Source organism: Pelobates fuscus, chromosome 8, assembly GCF_036172605.1.
Source record: "Pelobates fuscus isolate aPelFus1 chromosome 8, aPelFus1.pri, whole genome shotgun sequence".
NCBI lineage: Eukaryota > Metazoa > Chordata > Amphibia > Anura > Pelobatidae > Pelobates > Pelobates fuscus.
Window position 1 is genome coordinate 68,440,241 of NC_086324.1, and position 16,395 is coordinate 68,456,635.

Here is a 16,395-nt window from a genome sequence, read left to right on the forward strand (position 1 = left end):
GCTGGAGTTCCAAAGTTGCCGAAGTGTCCAAGTTCCAAAGTCCCGAATTTCGGAACGCCGAACCGAGCCAAATATTTTCCCCATGCACATGCCTAATTGTCAACTTGAGTGTTTTCTTTTTAGTTTCCATCGAAAACCAGAATCCCAATCCACAGATGTGTGTCTAATAAATAATTTCCACACTCCATATTTTCTTAATGACAGTTCCATTTTGTTACCAAATAGCACTATATACACAGCATTTAAACTACAGTGCCTTGCAAAAGTATTCACCCCCTTTGCATTTTTCGTGTTTTGTTGTCTCACAACCTGGAATTAATATGGATTCTTTGAGGATTTGCATCATTTAATTTACAGAACATGCCCACAACTTTGAAGTTTTTTTTTTTTTTAATTGTGAAGCAAACAACAAATAGGACAAAATAACAGAAAAAGTCAATATGCATAACTATTCACCCCCCTTAAGTCAATAATTTGTAGAGCCACCTTTTGCTGCAATCACAGCTCCAAGTCGCTTTAGATAAGTCTATGAGCTTGCCACATTTTACCACTGGGACTTTTGCCCATTCCTCCTTGCAAAACTGCTCCAGCTTCTTCAAGTTGGATGGTTTGCGCTTGTGAATAGCAATTTTTAAGTCTGACCACAGATTTTCTATTGGATTGAGGTCTGGGCTTTGAATAGGCCATTCCAACACATTTACATGTTTCCCCTTAAGCCACTCAAGTGTTGCTTTAGCAGTGTGTTTAGGGTCATTGTCCTGCTGGAAGGTGAACATCTGTCCTAGCCTCAAATCACGCACAGAGTGGTACAGGTTTTGCTCAAGATGGATTTAGCACCATCCATCTTTCCCTCAACTCTGACCAGTTTCCCAGTCCCGGCTGCTGAAAAACATCCCCACAGTATGATGCTGCCACCACCATGTTTCACTGTGATGGTATTCTTTGGGTGATGTGATGTGTTGGGTTTGCGCCAGACATAGCGTTTTCTGATTTTTTTGATGGCAGAAAAGTTCAATTTTAGCCTCATAAGACCAGAGCACCTTCCTTCATACATTTTAAGAGTCTCCCACATGCCTTTTTGCAAGCTCAAAACGTGCCATTTTGTTTTTTGCTGAAAGTAATGGCTTTCTTCTGGCCACTCAGCCATAAAGCCCAACTCTATAAAGTGTACGGCTTATTGTCGTCCTATGTACAGATACTCCAGTCTCTGCTGTGGAACTCTGCAGCTCCTCCAGGGTTACATTAGGTCTCTGTGCTGCCTCTCTGTTTAATGCCCTCCTTGCCCAGTCCGTTAGTTTTGGTTGGCGGCCTCTCTTGGCATGTTTGCTGTTGTGCCATGTTCTTTCCATTTGGTTATAATAGATTTGATGGTGCTCCTGGGGATCATTAAAGATTTGGATATTTTATTATAACCTAACCCTGACTTGTACTTCTCAACAACATTGTCCCTTACTTGTTTGGCGAGTTCCTTGGTCTTCATGGCAGTGTTTGGTTAGTGGTGCCTCTTGCTTAGGTGTTGCAGCCTCTGGGGCCTTTCAAAAAAGTTGTATAGATGTAATGACAGATCATGTGATTGCACACAGGTGGACACCATTTAACTAGTTATGTGACTTCTGAAGGTTATTGGTTGCACCAGAGCTTTTTATGGGCTTCATAATAAAGGGGGTGAATACATACGCACATACCAATTTTGTGTTTTCTATTTCTAAAAAATAGTATTATGTATATATTTTTCTCATTTCACTTTAAATTAGACTATTGTGTTCTGATCCATAACATAAAATTCAGGCTGTAATGTAACAAAATATGTTAAAAGTCAAGGGGGTGAATACTTTTGCAAGGCACTGCATGTATGACTAGTACCGTAATGAGCACCAGTTCAGGTTTTAAGGAAAAACAGATTCATGTAATTGTTTAATTATAGCAAACCCAATGAGTCAATTCACTATCTAGTTAGGCAGCATATGATGATGTAGATTTGTGTGTTGGATGCATGTTAGCCATAAGAAAATATATTCATACTCTAACCAAAATAATTGGTTTACAAACCTGTCTGTTCTGGCTTCTCTCTATTTTTAAAGCAGGTCCACTCATACTTCTCTGGCATATTTCCATCGCCCTTCAAACATGCAACTATAACCCCAATTCTAAAGAAGCCCAACCTTGACCCTAACTCCCCGTCCAACTACCGTCCTATCTCGCTACTGCCTTTTGCATCCAAGATCCTTGAGAAAGAGTTGTGTATGCGAGTTTGACAGACTTCCTCAAGTCCAACTCTCTGCTAGACCCGCTTGAGTCTGGTTTCTGTCCTAAACACTGTGGAAACGGCACTGACCAAAGTATCCAATGATCTACTCGCTGCAAAATCCCGTGGTCACTACTCTATCCTAATTCTCCTTGACCTTTCTGTGATTATCAACAGCTTCTTCTCATCCTCCGCAATATCGGTCTACAAGATACTGCTCTCTCCTGGTGCTCCTCCTACCTCTCCCAGCGCTCTTTCAGTGTTTCTTTCTTTGGCTCTTCTTCTTCTCCCAAACTCCTCTCTGTTGGTGTCCCCCAAGGTTCATGCCTTGGTCCCCTACTGTTGTCCATCTATACTGCCTCCATTGGTAAACTCATCATCTCCTTCCAATATCATTTCTATGCGGATGACACGCAAATCTACCTGTCCTCTCCTGATCTCTCCCTGTCACTCTTGACGAGCGTCTCTGACTGCCTCTCTGCTATTTCTAGCTGGATGGATGCCCACTTCCTTAAACTAAACTTGACCAAAACTGAAATTCTAGTCTTTCCGCCCTCAAGTGTTGCTACTCCTGTGTCGGTCTCCCTCCAAGTAAATGGTGTTACCATCAGCTCCACCACGCACGTTTGCTGCCTAGATGTTCTCTTTGAATCCGACCTCTCCTTCACACCTCATGTTCAGTCTATCACCAAATCCTGCCGCTTCCATCTTAAAAACATTGCGCGCATCCAACCCTACTTAAAGCCAGATGCGACTAAGGTGCTGGTTCATTCCAAGTCCTTTCTCGCCTTGACTACTGTAATCTGCTTCTCAGTGGTCTTACATGCTCCCAACCTGCGCTATAACAGTCCATAATGAATGCGGCAGCAAGGCTCATCTTCCTGTCTGCCCGCACCTCCCACGCCACACCCTTCTGTCAGTCCCTACATTGGCTGCCTGTAAGATATAGGGCTCAATTTAAAATTCTGGTTCTTGCTTTCAAATATCTACATAATGCTGCTCCAACCTGTCTATTCTCCCTAATACACAAGTATGTCCCGTGTAGGCCCTTACGCTCTGCTGATGACTTACATCTATCTTCTGTCCGTACTCCTATCTCTGATGCTCGCCTTGAAGACTTCTCGAGGGCTGCACCGTTCCTGTGGAACTCCCTTCCCTCTCCCGTTCGATGCTCACCCAGTCTCCACTCCTTAAAAAAAATCATTAAAAACCCACTTCTTCATAAAAGCGTATCAATTAAACTGTTAATAGCTCCTGACTGATTCCTCTCTTGCAACTGTCATTAGTCTAATACTATCCTTACCTTTTGTGTCACTTTACCCCACTACCTCTAGCATGTAAACTCACTGAGCAGGGCCCTTAACCCCTCTGTTCCTGTGTGTCCAACTTGTCTGGTTACAACTACATGTTTGTTCATCCATCCACTGTAAAGCACTGCGGAATTTGTTGGCACTATGTAAATATTAATATAATGAGTGTAACTGCTGCTGGAGAATACACTACTTTTTCCATAAAATCCTGATGGACAGAAGCATGCAGGGTAAGATTAAAATGAGAGGCACTTACATGATAGACTCATTCCTCACCAGGATGAGGCCCCGTTTGCAATGCAAGTGTGGTAGCTTTAGGAAATGTATTATCTATAAATAATGTAATGATGTAGATTAATTTGAGCAATTTCTATAGTCAAACTATGTAACATAAAAGTTGCCTTCCCTTGAGAAACAAAAAGCCAGATTACATTCCAAGTTTCCCGTAACGTCCACCAAGCACTTGCCTGGAGCACCTATTATTTTACTTTTTAGCATCCTGAAGATATGAATTTATGGGAAATCCCTGGGCCCCAGAATTATTAGAATTAACAGTCTTTCCTTCCCTTCTTCAATTCAAAAGCCTGTGTTCATCCATCACTGTGGAGGGAAAAATAATGCAAACACCTCAATGTTTGAGGGATTATTTTATTCAGTGAAGCAATTATCTTAAATTAACCCTGAAAGAGAATACTACCGCAATTGAAGTAATGATACAGGTGTAACAACAATCTCATCAGTCTGGCACAAGTTACATAAGGACACTTTCCCCCATAGATGAATGCAAATGGACACACAGCCCATCTTGTCACGCAGGTTTGTATTGGATTGTGATCTCCTTGCCCCAGTTAGGCTCCACTCCCCTCTACCCAAAACATAAACACACTTACACTCTCCTCACATTGTTCATCACTCATACAGGTTTATACCCCTTCTAAAATATAGAAATGTCTCTGGAAACTATGGATAGACAAAAGCGTCTTACTTGGTAAATGTCGTCCACCCACCCCTCCCAAAAACAGACTTCTTTAAATATTGTCCAAAATGCCTGTTATGTCCACCCCATGAAAATAAATAAGCAAAAACATTCTAGATGTCTAGAGAAAAACCCACAACATGGAGGATTTCCCACATGTTAAAGCGTTTGAATTCAGATCACATGTACAGTAATGATATTTGGGATGCAAAAAAAAGAATCCCAGCAACAGAAATACCTGTACTCAGGTAACGCTGGGCTCAGTACATTGTATAGGCACCTCCCATTTACTTGTAATAGTATTGTCTTTACTCAGGCACATGTTCTACTCCTGCTGTAGGCTGATGCTGTAATCCGGTCTGAGTGAACGGCCGTTGCTTTCAGACACAATGATAGGGTTGTTGCAGCAAATCATCATGCAGGGTGACAGTACATTTTATGACGTGCTCTGTGCCTATACACATTGTAACTGCCCCTGCACCCCATTGTGCTTTGATTACTGTAGACTCCGTGTAGTATGTACCAGGGTATCTGCATCAAACCATTACACATTAACTTTAATGGAATTTTTAGGTTTGGATTAACAGTGCCTTTCCAGCATTAGCTTTTTGCTTTGGAAACAACTACAAGTGTCAGCAAATATCTGAGGTGAATTGTGTCCAAAATACAAACAGGGGAGCCAGAATAGCATTGCCCATGTCACGTTATCTATGCAAGTCAGGATCCCTCTACAATCCTGGGATGCACATGGCTGAAGTCAGTATTGTAAGATATGGCTTCCTCGATGTGGTCAAACTAACCAACATTTTGTTCAAAATACCTGCATCTTCAGTGGTGCAAACTGGATACAGAGATAGAACGTCTGTTCTTTATCCTCTTTTTGACAGAGTAGGGTTTACCATGGGAGTTACAGGCAGTGAAAGATTAAGTGGAGAAATAATTGCAAAAAAAAAAAGGACAACCCCCACTGTATTCCACTGCCTCAAAGTGCTGGTTTGTGTCATACAGACAAACACACAGGTTTGGGTAGCTGGTACAGCCAGTATTCACATTATCCATATACTCTGTTTCATTGCTGAGATAGGATGGCGCTACGGTTGGCTTTCATCTTCTCCAGACGCTTGACCAAATGGCTATTGCCGACTTCAAGCTCCTCTATCTTATCCAAGGCTGTTCTGAGCTGCAATAAAAAATAGTCATAGGGTCATGGAAGATAAAAACACAAAGTCAACACAACCCGAAAAGTGATAATATTCTGGCTAACAGTAGTCATATCAAAATTGGTTTTAAAAGATTATTTGAACCATATGAATAAGTGCCTCTTTCTACTAACCTTTTCATTAAACACTCATTCAATACCCACCTCTCTCTGTAACCTCCGCTTTTCTGCTTTTAATTCATCTTCCACCTTTTCAGCATTTTCTGAGGAAGATTTGTACCGCGTCATCTGGCTTTCAAGTCTGATTATCTAAAGAAATTACATTTATTTGAACACTTTTGCATTTCCAGATCACGGAGATTACGTTTTCGCTCTACCAATATGGTTCCATAGGTTCACAATTTCTTGGAATACTAGACATATATATGATAAAAGCAGCAAGGATATTCTATTTGTGACACCTCTACATCAGCTCCATTTTTAGAACACACACTTCCATAAATCTCCACAATAGAATTTTGTAATTGTCAACATAAGTATGATGATAATATAGCGAATACGACATCAGCTGGACTGAATAAAGTGAAACAAAGCGAATATTGAATAATTTTCTCTCTCCTGGCCATTTTCCAAATTTCTTCAAAATAGCAGCAGTTACACTTGTCCTCAAAAAACATCCATTGATCCTGCCCTACTTACTAGTGACCGACCAATCTCCCTCATCCCCAAGGTTGTGGAGCGTGTTTTCCACGGTTATGTTCCTCAGCAATCTAAGCTCTATTCCATCCTCATTCTACTTAATCTCTCTGCTGTATACGGTCTATCATCATACTCCTCTAACAAACGTTGGTATTACTGGTGCTACCCTCTTATGGCTCCCATCCTTTTCTTTAGTGTCGCACTTATACAGTCTCATTCAAAAATAAATTTACACCACCCATCTCTCTTTCAGTTGGTGTACTGCAAGGCTCAGTCCTTGGAACCTTCCCTTTTCTCTCTGTACAGCACTCTCTAGCTGAACTCATATCCTCTCATGGTTTCAATGCCCATTTCTTTGCAGATGACATCCAGACCTTTTCCCCTCCACACCACAACTCGACTCTCGTATTTTCTTTTCCTGCCTTTCTAACATTTCCTCATGGATATCCTCACACTTTCTGCAAATTAACCCATCCAAAACAGAAGTACTTTATTTCCTCCGCCATCTCTTTCATCCACCCTTCCACCCTCTATTCTCTTCAATATCTTAATGATTTTTCTCTCGCCCACAGCCTTCATCCTAAGAGTCATCTTTGAATCTCCCCTCCTCTTCCAAAAACATATAGCTGCTGTTTCACCGGTCAGTTTCATCTCTTTGATATCCAGATGATCGGTCCTCTCCTCCGGTTCTGCACTGCTAAGCTCCTTATCCATTCACTCATCTTCACCAGGCTAGATTACTTCAACTTTCTGCTGTTTTTCATTCCTCAACAAACCCTCCAGCAAATTCAAAATGCAGCAGCCCACATCCTTCTCAACATGCCTGAGTCTGCTCATGCCACACTCCCTCAAAAAGTCCATTGGCTTTCAATTCGTCCACTCTCAGCTTTCAAATACTTCTCTCTTGTATACAAATCCCTCCACAACTTCCCCCCTTCCCAACTCTCCTCTCTATTGGCAGGATATTTATATTGGCAGACATTTTGTGCTAAAATAGAAATTAAAAGAGTATATTGTCAGAGTCACTCAGAACAGAGCAGACTCCATTTTGCTATCTTCAGGCAAGACAAAGACACATCATTTCTATCCTTTTTGTAACCAGCCACTGAGCCTGAGCTAAGGATTGCATTATATAAACAAGCCAAGTGATAAGCAATGAAGCAGGGGGATTGAATGCTCTGTTTAAATGTTAATAGAATATAAATAATTTTAAACACAGACACTAGTGACAGAGAAGACAAGTAATTGATTTTACTTTCTAAATTTTACAAGGTCCCATTGTAAGTAAGGGTGAAATGGAGTTTACAACTGTCAGTTTTAGAAATTACGATCAAAATCGTTGCCACAAAGACTGAGGCAAACGCTTTGAACTGACAGCAAATTTAAGTTATAGGTAGTCATTTTAGATAAGCCAAATGACGTCAAAATCGTCATCAGGAAAAGTTAACTCTTTCCTGGATAGGAAGGTTTAGTGAGGCGAGACTGCCCTCTATGGACCAAATACCTAAATTGCAATCTGCAGGTTGACCACACCTTCAGTATCCTATTGGTTATACCAACTGATGACGTACAGAGAATCTTTCCCTTTAAAAAGTTAGGACAAAGGGAAGAGAGAGGTAGTTGGAGTTTGGGCTTTCAGATTCGGACATTCAGAGAGATACATGACAGATATTCACTCTGGGACGAACACTCAAGAAACACTCCTTAACACTATTTTTACTATTACTTACATACCTCCATACAACCAATCATACACGCATTCAAGTTCCTGGGATTACCTACTCATCTGATGAGAATATCTACTTAAAGGACCACTCTAGTGCCAGGAAAACATACTCGTTTTCCTGGCTCTGGAAAGGGGAAAAGGGGTAAAACTTACCTTTTTCCAGCGCTGGGCGGGGAGATCTCTGCCTCCGATCCTGCTTTGTTCCGCCCCGTCGGCTGAATGCGCACGCGCGGCAAGAGCTGCGCGCGCATTCAGCCGGTCGCATAGGAAAGCATTTACAATGCTTTCCTATGGACGCTTGCGTGCTCTCACTGTGATTTTCACAGTGAGAATCACGCAAGCGCCTCTAGCGGCTGTCAATGAGACAGCCACTAGAGGATTTGGGGGAAGGCTTAACCCATTAATAAACATAGCAGTTTCTCCGAAATTATGCTGGTTTTATTTAATCTAAATTAAAAATCTAATAGCATGATATATGACTGGATAAATCACGGTCAGATTTCAATATTTAGAAATCTTAGTTAACTAAAGAATATATAGTTATAAACATTCCATTCTGCAGGTGGAATTAAGAATAATTATATATTAATTACGTGTTAGCATATCGATGTTTTTATCCAGGTGTATTGATTTGCTCTAAATAAGATAAGATATCTTTTTAGGCAAATTAAAATTCGGCCTATAGAATCTGGTAGATTTTTCTTATTGGATGGTTCCAGAAAGTGATTAATGAGCTGGTTTAAATGTTATTTTGATTGAAAATTACATAAGAATAGGATATTATATGCCTAGGAGTATCTAGCCAGCATTGAAAGGGTTACTCAGTTAACTGTTAGCCAATGTTTTATGGCTTTTCGCTGTGTGAAGTTTTACTTTTTGTCTGTGAAGTACCCTCATAAATCTAAAGTCTTGACAGTTGATGCTGTTAGCCATTGGAACGTGTATAGCCATTCCATTGTGTTGCATACTTACCGTATGTTATACTAAATATTCACTGATTATTATCATGCATGCTGCCTAATATTATTATTATTTTATTTGTCACACTAAATTATATCTATTTTTATAACAAATTGTATGGAATACATTTCACTTACATGATAACGATCTCTAAGATCTAAGATAATTGAAATAGTGGGCAATTCTCGACTGTTTAATATTATCATCCCATAAATATCCCCACATTATCACATCCCTAAAATCACCCACATATCCATGTGCTTCTTCTCAATTCTGCTCATTCTCACTCCTAGTCCCCTACTATTGGAACAAGCACCAACCTCTCCGGACACACACCTCTCTCATCCTTTTTGCAAACTTCTGAAGATACACTTCTTTACACAAACATTCCCTGATACTCAATAACTAAATCCTTTGGTTGGCTTCCCTCAATTAAATCTAATCTGATCCCTTCCCAATGTTCCACTCTCCCTAGCTGTGCATCTTTTATCCTGATCCTGATCTTCCCTAGCCAGAGACCAATGTGTTTTATTGAGGAAAATCTATACTAGAGCTCAGTGGAACTTTGATTGTTCTCGAATTTGTTCTAGGTAACCTTGTATGTTTAATAACTGCAATAGTTCCTTAATCTAACATGATTTTTTTTCTCTAAATATTATGCATATATATTGCTATACCGTGAAAATGTCACATGAAATGGTTTACATTTTATTTTACAATTCTTATATAATGCCCTTATCCAGAGCTCTTTACATATATTAACAATTACACAATGACTAAATAAAACCTTTTGATTCAGTAATTAAGTTGCAACTTAAGGTTTTATTTAGTCATTGTGTAATTGTTAATATATGTAAAGAGCTCTGGATAAGGGCATTATATAAGAATTGTAAAATAAATAAATAAATGTAAACCATTTCATGTGACATTTTCACAGTTTATCAATAAAGTGAAAATTGCAAATCCATTGTGCATTTAAAGGTAAAAATAGTTAACATGGAAAACTTCTCTATATCCACTATGTTAAGGTTCAGTGATTTACTAAAGTGAGAACTCCAAGTAGCCAAACTGGAAGCATAACAGACTTGAAGAATTATTCAATTTTGGCTATTTTGACATTAGTTCTGAAATTCACTTGTAATTCTCACTTTAGTGAATAACCCTGAAAGATCTGAAATGTTAGATGTTAGGTGAGGTGATTTTTATAGACTCCCCCCCCCCCCCTATTAACAAAGCAAGCTTTTTGCTTAGACTGGGCTGGAATGGAGAATTTCTACCAATTATTATTAGTCCACAACTCACATTTTGTTCAAGGGATGTTATCTCTTGTGTGGATTTGGTAAGTTTAAATTTGAGGTCGTTAATTTGTCTGTTGGCATCTCCTAGAAAGAAAAGGAAAAAAAAATAGATGAGAACTTTTTGAATTGCAAATCGCAAGATATCTTTCCTATTCTGAGCACAGGGAGTATATAAAATTATATTTCTAATCTTTATTAAAATGGCCTATTAAAAAATCACCTATTAAAAACAAAATCTAAATAAATCTACATTAGCAAATGAAGCACAAGAATTTTTCCCTAAAAGTGCACATTTTAGTTGAGCTCACAGGTCACCCATTTTGGCACCAATCTGCTCCATTTTCGACTTGACTAGCCCCTATATATATATATATATATATACACACACCCATGTGTGCCAGGCTTACAAGGTTTACACTTCTGTGGCGAAACACATTGTGTTTATTTTAATATTGCTTTTAAGAATTAAAGTAGATTTGTCTTTCGCCTATTTTATGGTGTCAGACCATTTATTATACATTTTATTATTTTCGATTACTTTTAATCTTTTTATTGTACTTTGCACATCTATACTCCTGAAATATCTACCCCACTCTATAATCCAATCCCTGGCAAAGACAGTCTCCTGGAGAACTTACTCTTCATTATATCCCAGGTAGGGATCATACCACCCATACCACCATTTGAGCAGAGTAAATGCTCAATCAAATGTGAGTAAAACTACCACATTTTGTATCAGATTTTTGGTTTGAACACAGTATGCACTATTGTCTACTTTTTGTTTTACTCTTTTATATCCATTTGGATGCTGTGGCATTAACTTCAAAACGCCACATATCCATATAGTGGGGATTGTACAGCTGTACATTCAGTGTTTGCAGCCAATTTCTTTGCCTATATTGGTTGAGTTCCTGGCGCTTCTTCACAACTATTGCATTTAATGGTTGTATTTTGGTATAGATTCTCAAAGTTAGCACAATACTAGTTGTAACAGATTATTGAAAATGACATAATTCATACATTGTTCAAGCAGAGTTGCAAGCATTTGTATATATCAGAAATAGAAAGGCAATTTTATGTGGCCTTCTGACTTTCGTTTACTTGAACTACACAAGCCAAAAACAAATCACTATTTAGTAGGTTAATTCCCGAATAAAACAAGCATGCCTATAGTTGTGTATTTTTTCATTGGGTGGTATTTATAAAAACAGCTTGTAAAAGCCGCAGTAATCCCTTTCTTCCCCTGTCCAGACCTTTTTGTGGTTGTCCAAACACAGAACTCCCAGTGCAAGCTCCATGAGAAGTCTTTGCAGATGCTCTGTGCAATTGCTGTCTCTTGAGTTTAGCTCTACGGAGCTAAAACTAGCAGGAAGTAACAGGACAAATTGTCTGACAGCCAGGGGTGTAAAATGGTAATTTATAGAAGTAACAATTTCTAGTGAAATTTGCAGTTTTGGTAAAATTAAGGGTGGATGACACTTATTACACAAAGAACGTCAGTAAGGTTAAGTGCTTTAGTTGTGTGAGCAGTGGCGTACTAAAGGGGGTGGGGTAGGGGGGTTCCACCAGGGCTGGCCAGGATTGGGGTTCCGTGAGCTGTGTGCTGCACAGGGCGTCATAGCAGCAGGGGCACCAGGCAGCCGACACAGCTCACACATGCAGAGGCTGTGAGCAGGAGCAGAAGACCTGCATGGAGAGAAAGATCAGTTGGGGGGGCGGAGCCAAGTTGGATGCGAGGGTGGAGCTAAAGGCAGCCTCTTACTGCTGCACACAGATGGGAAGCAGGAAGGAGTGCCTGCTTCCCCAACTCCAACTCGCCAGGGACTCACTGAATCCACTCCTCCTCCTCCTCCAGCCCAAGCTGACTGTAAGTGAGAGAGAGTGTGTGCCGTGTGTAACTGTGATTGTGTCTGTCTGTGTGGCTGTCTTTGACTGTGTGTGTGACTGCCTCTGATTGTCTGCCTGATTGTGTGTGTGTGTGACTGTGTGTCTGCCTGTGATTGTGTGTGACTGTGTGTATGTGTGACTGTCTACCTAGGACTGTGTGCGAGTGACTATGTGTGTGGGACTGTGTGCATCTGACGGTCTTCGCTCTGCAGTGAGCCGGCAGCCGGGACATGATGTCATCGCGGCCTCTGCGTCATTACAGGGTGCGTGAGGGACCTATGCAGGAAGAGCACAGAGATCCCAGCAGCAACCACTGACCACCAGGGACTAAGGGATCCACTCCATTCCTTCTAGAGCAGGGTAGGGAGGCTGGGTGGACCTCTTAATTATTAAACATGTGTATGTTTGTAATGTTTGTGTGTGTATGTGATTGTGTATATCTGTGGTTAAGTGTGTGTTGTGATTGTGGGTTTATGTCCCCACGCACATATATTTGTACACACAAACACAACCAACCACAGATATACACACGCAGACATACATCTATTGTGTAGATGTGTGTATATAAATGTGTGTGTGTTTAGTAGATAGCTCCCTTATTTGGTGTCCTTAAATATTGCAATCCCACAGAAGGATAGCAAACAAGGGATTTATCTACTAAACAACTGAAATTAGAGCGGCACTGTCATGCCGAACTTACCTTTCCCCAATCGCTTCCTCTTCTCTCCCTCTCTCAGGATCTGTTCTTTTCTTCATGTCTGCTCTAGTTTTCTTTAAAACATATGACAAAGTAGGAATTATTTTGTCTTATGGAGGTTTCCTACACTTGACCAGCTTTGAGCCTCTTCAGACGGTCAAAAGAATTTCCCCACAATTCTCACCTGATCTCGCAATGCTTTCTTTCACTATTCCCCAGCATCCTGTCATATAGATAGGAAGCTGGCAAAACTACCGAATTCCATCCTAACAGAATTAACAGTTTGTTAATTCGTGTTAGAATGGTATTCGGTAGTTTCTGTTCGTAACGGAATTTCATTTGAATTTTTTTATGCCATGGCTGCACAGGGACTTTGTTAGGGGGTTAGGTAGAAATGTATTTAATTTTTCTTTTGGGGGGGGGGGGAGACTAGGGGCTTGGGGACCCCTAGTCACCCCCGCCCCCCGGGATTTGGTTCTTACATTTAGAGCCCCCACCCACCACTCATGTGGGGGGGACAATAGGTCCCCACCAGCCGCTTGTGGGTGGGGGGCGGACCTATGTCTCCACCATTGTCACTAGAACCCCCACCCGCCACTCATGGGTGGGAGCCAGGGGGAGGACAATAGGTCCTCCCCCCATTGCCATTTAGGGCCAGGGGGGCAATAGACCCCCCCCCTTGCCATTTAGGGGCACAGGTGGGGGTTTGGGGGGGGGGGGGGAAGACACACTATATCCCCTCCGCTAGTTGATAGGTTGGGAGGGGGGGCTTTTTTAATAGATGTGGGGTTCACAACAGTAATCAGCCACAGGCTGCTCCCTGTTTAGGTGACATGCCTCTACTCACGGCATAGCGATTGACCCAGATAGAGTGAGGGAGGACATGTGGGGGGTTAGAAGTGGCGGGCAGCACAGCTCCCTGAGGCTTCTATTTGTACATATTACAAGGAGGGAGCTGCGAGCCGGCAGCTCCCTCCTTGCAATAAACGAATGAACACTGACATTCAGTCTTTCTTTGTTCGTTTGACATTTCTATTCATTCACTCGTCTTTCTGAGTGCCAAAAATAGGACCCGCCCTGGGTGCCAAATGCTCTAGGTACGCCCCTGTGTGTGAGTGCTCTTTTAATGTAGAGTGTGTTTATGGATAGGATAAAACAAGTGATGCAGAAGGGAAGTTTTACTATTTATGTAAGCATTTCAGGTAACAATAAAATTGTAAAAAAATAAAAATTGTAATTTACATGCTATACTCCGCTTTCCTACTGTTTGGGTGACTTTTTTTTTTTTATATTTCAATTTTTTATTTTACGAAAATGTATTACAATAGACAGTACAGGACTTAAAAAAAAAAAAAAAAAAATAGACAATAAAACAATAAATACGTTTCGACAGTTCTAGCCCTCTAAGATACTGAATCTTTTAATTTATTATCCTCTTAATTATAAATTAGACGACATACAAATTTAGTATCTTTACTTCAACTTGAGAGAACCTTAAATAGCTATCTACTGTCTATGATAAACCATGTAAACGTAAAAACAAAACAAACATAAAGTCATACTGTGCCGAGATCTATATATCCTGATAGATAATGCCTTACTATGGGGCTTGGTATATTCCCCTTTATTTTTTCCTTTTCTTCTACTTTCTCTTTTTTTGTTTTAAAGAAAATGTACGTTATTAATAGCCGAGAAGACGGCTTTATATAGAGATGCAAAATATAGAAACATTACAGCCCCAAGACGTATCAACAGTGTTAGCTCTGTAAGATGTAAAATTATTAAGACATTTTCCTGATCTGTCTATATTCATAAGTTATTTGTCACAGTAAGTTTATCATCTTTTATTCTTCTCAAAAAAAATTTTTTTTTTCTATTATTGTTCGCTACATAGTATTTAACAGTAGTGTCCAATACTCATACTGTACTAAAATCAAATAATGAATACCACTATTTTCCTTATGTAGGGCTTAACTTTTTTACCCATTCCTCCCATTGTTCTATTCTAGGATTAGTATAGTTGTCTTGTCTCAGGATTCCAATCTCCATTTTGCAATGGTTCAGGACCTGAAGTTTTATCATGTCCCAAGAGGGGGAATCAGATAATTTCCAATATCTCGCCAATGTTGCTTTAGTCTCCGTTAAGATGTGAATCACTATATCTTTTTTGCTTCTTGAAATTCTAGGCCAACCTAGATGTAATACGAAAGACTTACAGGTAAAGTCAAGATCTACTTTTATCACCTCTTGACAAAATGTTGCTACTTTATTCCATAGTTTACTTAGGTTTGGACATGACCACCAGATGTGGACATAGTCTGCTCTAGATGAGCCACATCTCCAACACTTATATTGAGAGGATGGGTACATTTTTGCCAGTTTAGTGGGGACGTAATGCCATCTATTAATGATCTTATAATGACTTTCAGATGAATTTAAGTCTTTCTTTGTTCGTTTGACATTTCTATTCATTCACTCGTCTTTCTGAGTGCCAAAAATAGGACCCGCCCTGGGTGCCAAATGCTCTAGGTCCGCCCCTGTGTGTGAGTGCTCTTTTAATGTAGAGTGTGTTTATGGATAGGATAAAACAAGTGATGCAGAAGGGAAGTTTTACTATTTATGTAAGCATTTCAGGTAACAATAAAATTGTAAAAAAATAAAAATTGTAATTTACATGCTATACTCCGCTTTCCTACTGTTTGGGTGACATTTTTTAAAACTTTTAGTCACGCCGGAAAGTCAAGACATCTCATACTGTCAAATGTCCTTACCTATATCTAATTATACCTTGGCAACAGTTGTGATCTATAAATCACAGGCCAGTGATTTGCTTACAGAGGGGTTCTGTATTAAATGCTATTCTGGGGAACAGTTCTAAAAGTGTCACCAGTAAGAACAGGTTTCAGTTTTAGGATTTAACAACCCCATAGTGTTTTACCTAAATACAATGGGATTTCTTTCTTCATTTTCACTTATGTTACAGATATTTTTCTTGGAGAACACAATAGAAATCCATACTACACCTGAACTTTCTCAGCAGAATGAGTATTCAGCAGGATACACTTTAACACAATCTTTTTCCCCTTCATTTTTAATCAGTGTTAGCTACACTTCAGACAGACAGACAGACAGGTCAGCATTTTGCATGTTAGTTAAATGCAACAATGTAAGTGTGATTCATAGACTGAAAGCACATCTGCACTATATGGCGGCAGCTCTCTGCTGCAGTTTGTCGCTCACTTTGCCCGTCGATACCATTCTCTGTATCCTCACTTTGTAGGTTTTCTGGGCTCCTGTTTCTTGGGCTCCTTTCTTCCAATTGATGCTTTAATTTCCTTATCTGGGGACAGGGAAGAAGAGAGAAGAGAGGGAAGTTTTATAGTGCTAGATGTACACAATATAAGAGGTTATGTAGCTTGATTACAACAAATGCTCGCA

General features: G+C 40.0%; 1 protein-coding gene across 2 annotated transcripts in view; it reads right to left on the bottom strand.

The window, feature by feature from the left end:
- Positions 1-4,185: 4,185 nt before the first annotated feature.
- The window catches only part of LRRFIP1 (LRR binding FLII interacting protein 1), a 153,910-nt gene continuing 141,700 nt past the window's right edge, over positions 4,186-16,395 (bottom strand). The window contains exons 22-25 of one of the 2 annotated variants that reach the window (XM_063429997.1): positions 16,231-16,297; positions 10,378-10,457; positions 5,895-5,999; positions 4,186-5,711 (exon numbers count right to left, since the gene is read on the bottom strand). In XM_063429997.1, the coding sequence (XP_063286067.1) occupies positions 5,601-5,711; positions 5,895-5,999; positions 10,378-10,457; positions 16,231-16,297 (363 nt within the window). In that variant the 3' untranslated portion in view covers positions 4,186-5,600. Of the gene's footprint in view, positions 5,712-5,894; positions 6,000-10,377; positions 10,458-16,197; positions 16,298-16,395 lie in introns of both variants that reach the window. The other variant, XM_063429996.1, reaches the window with a different exon arrangement.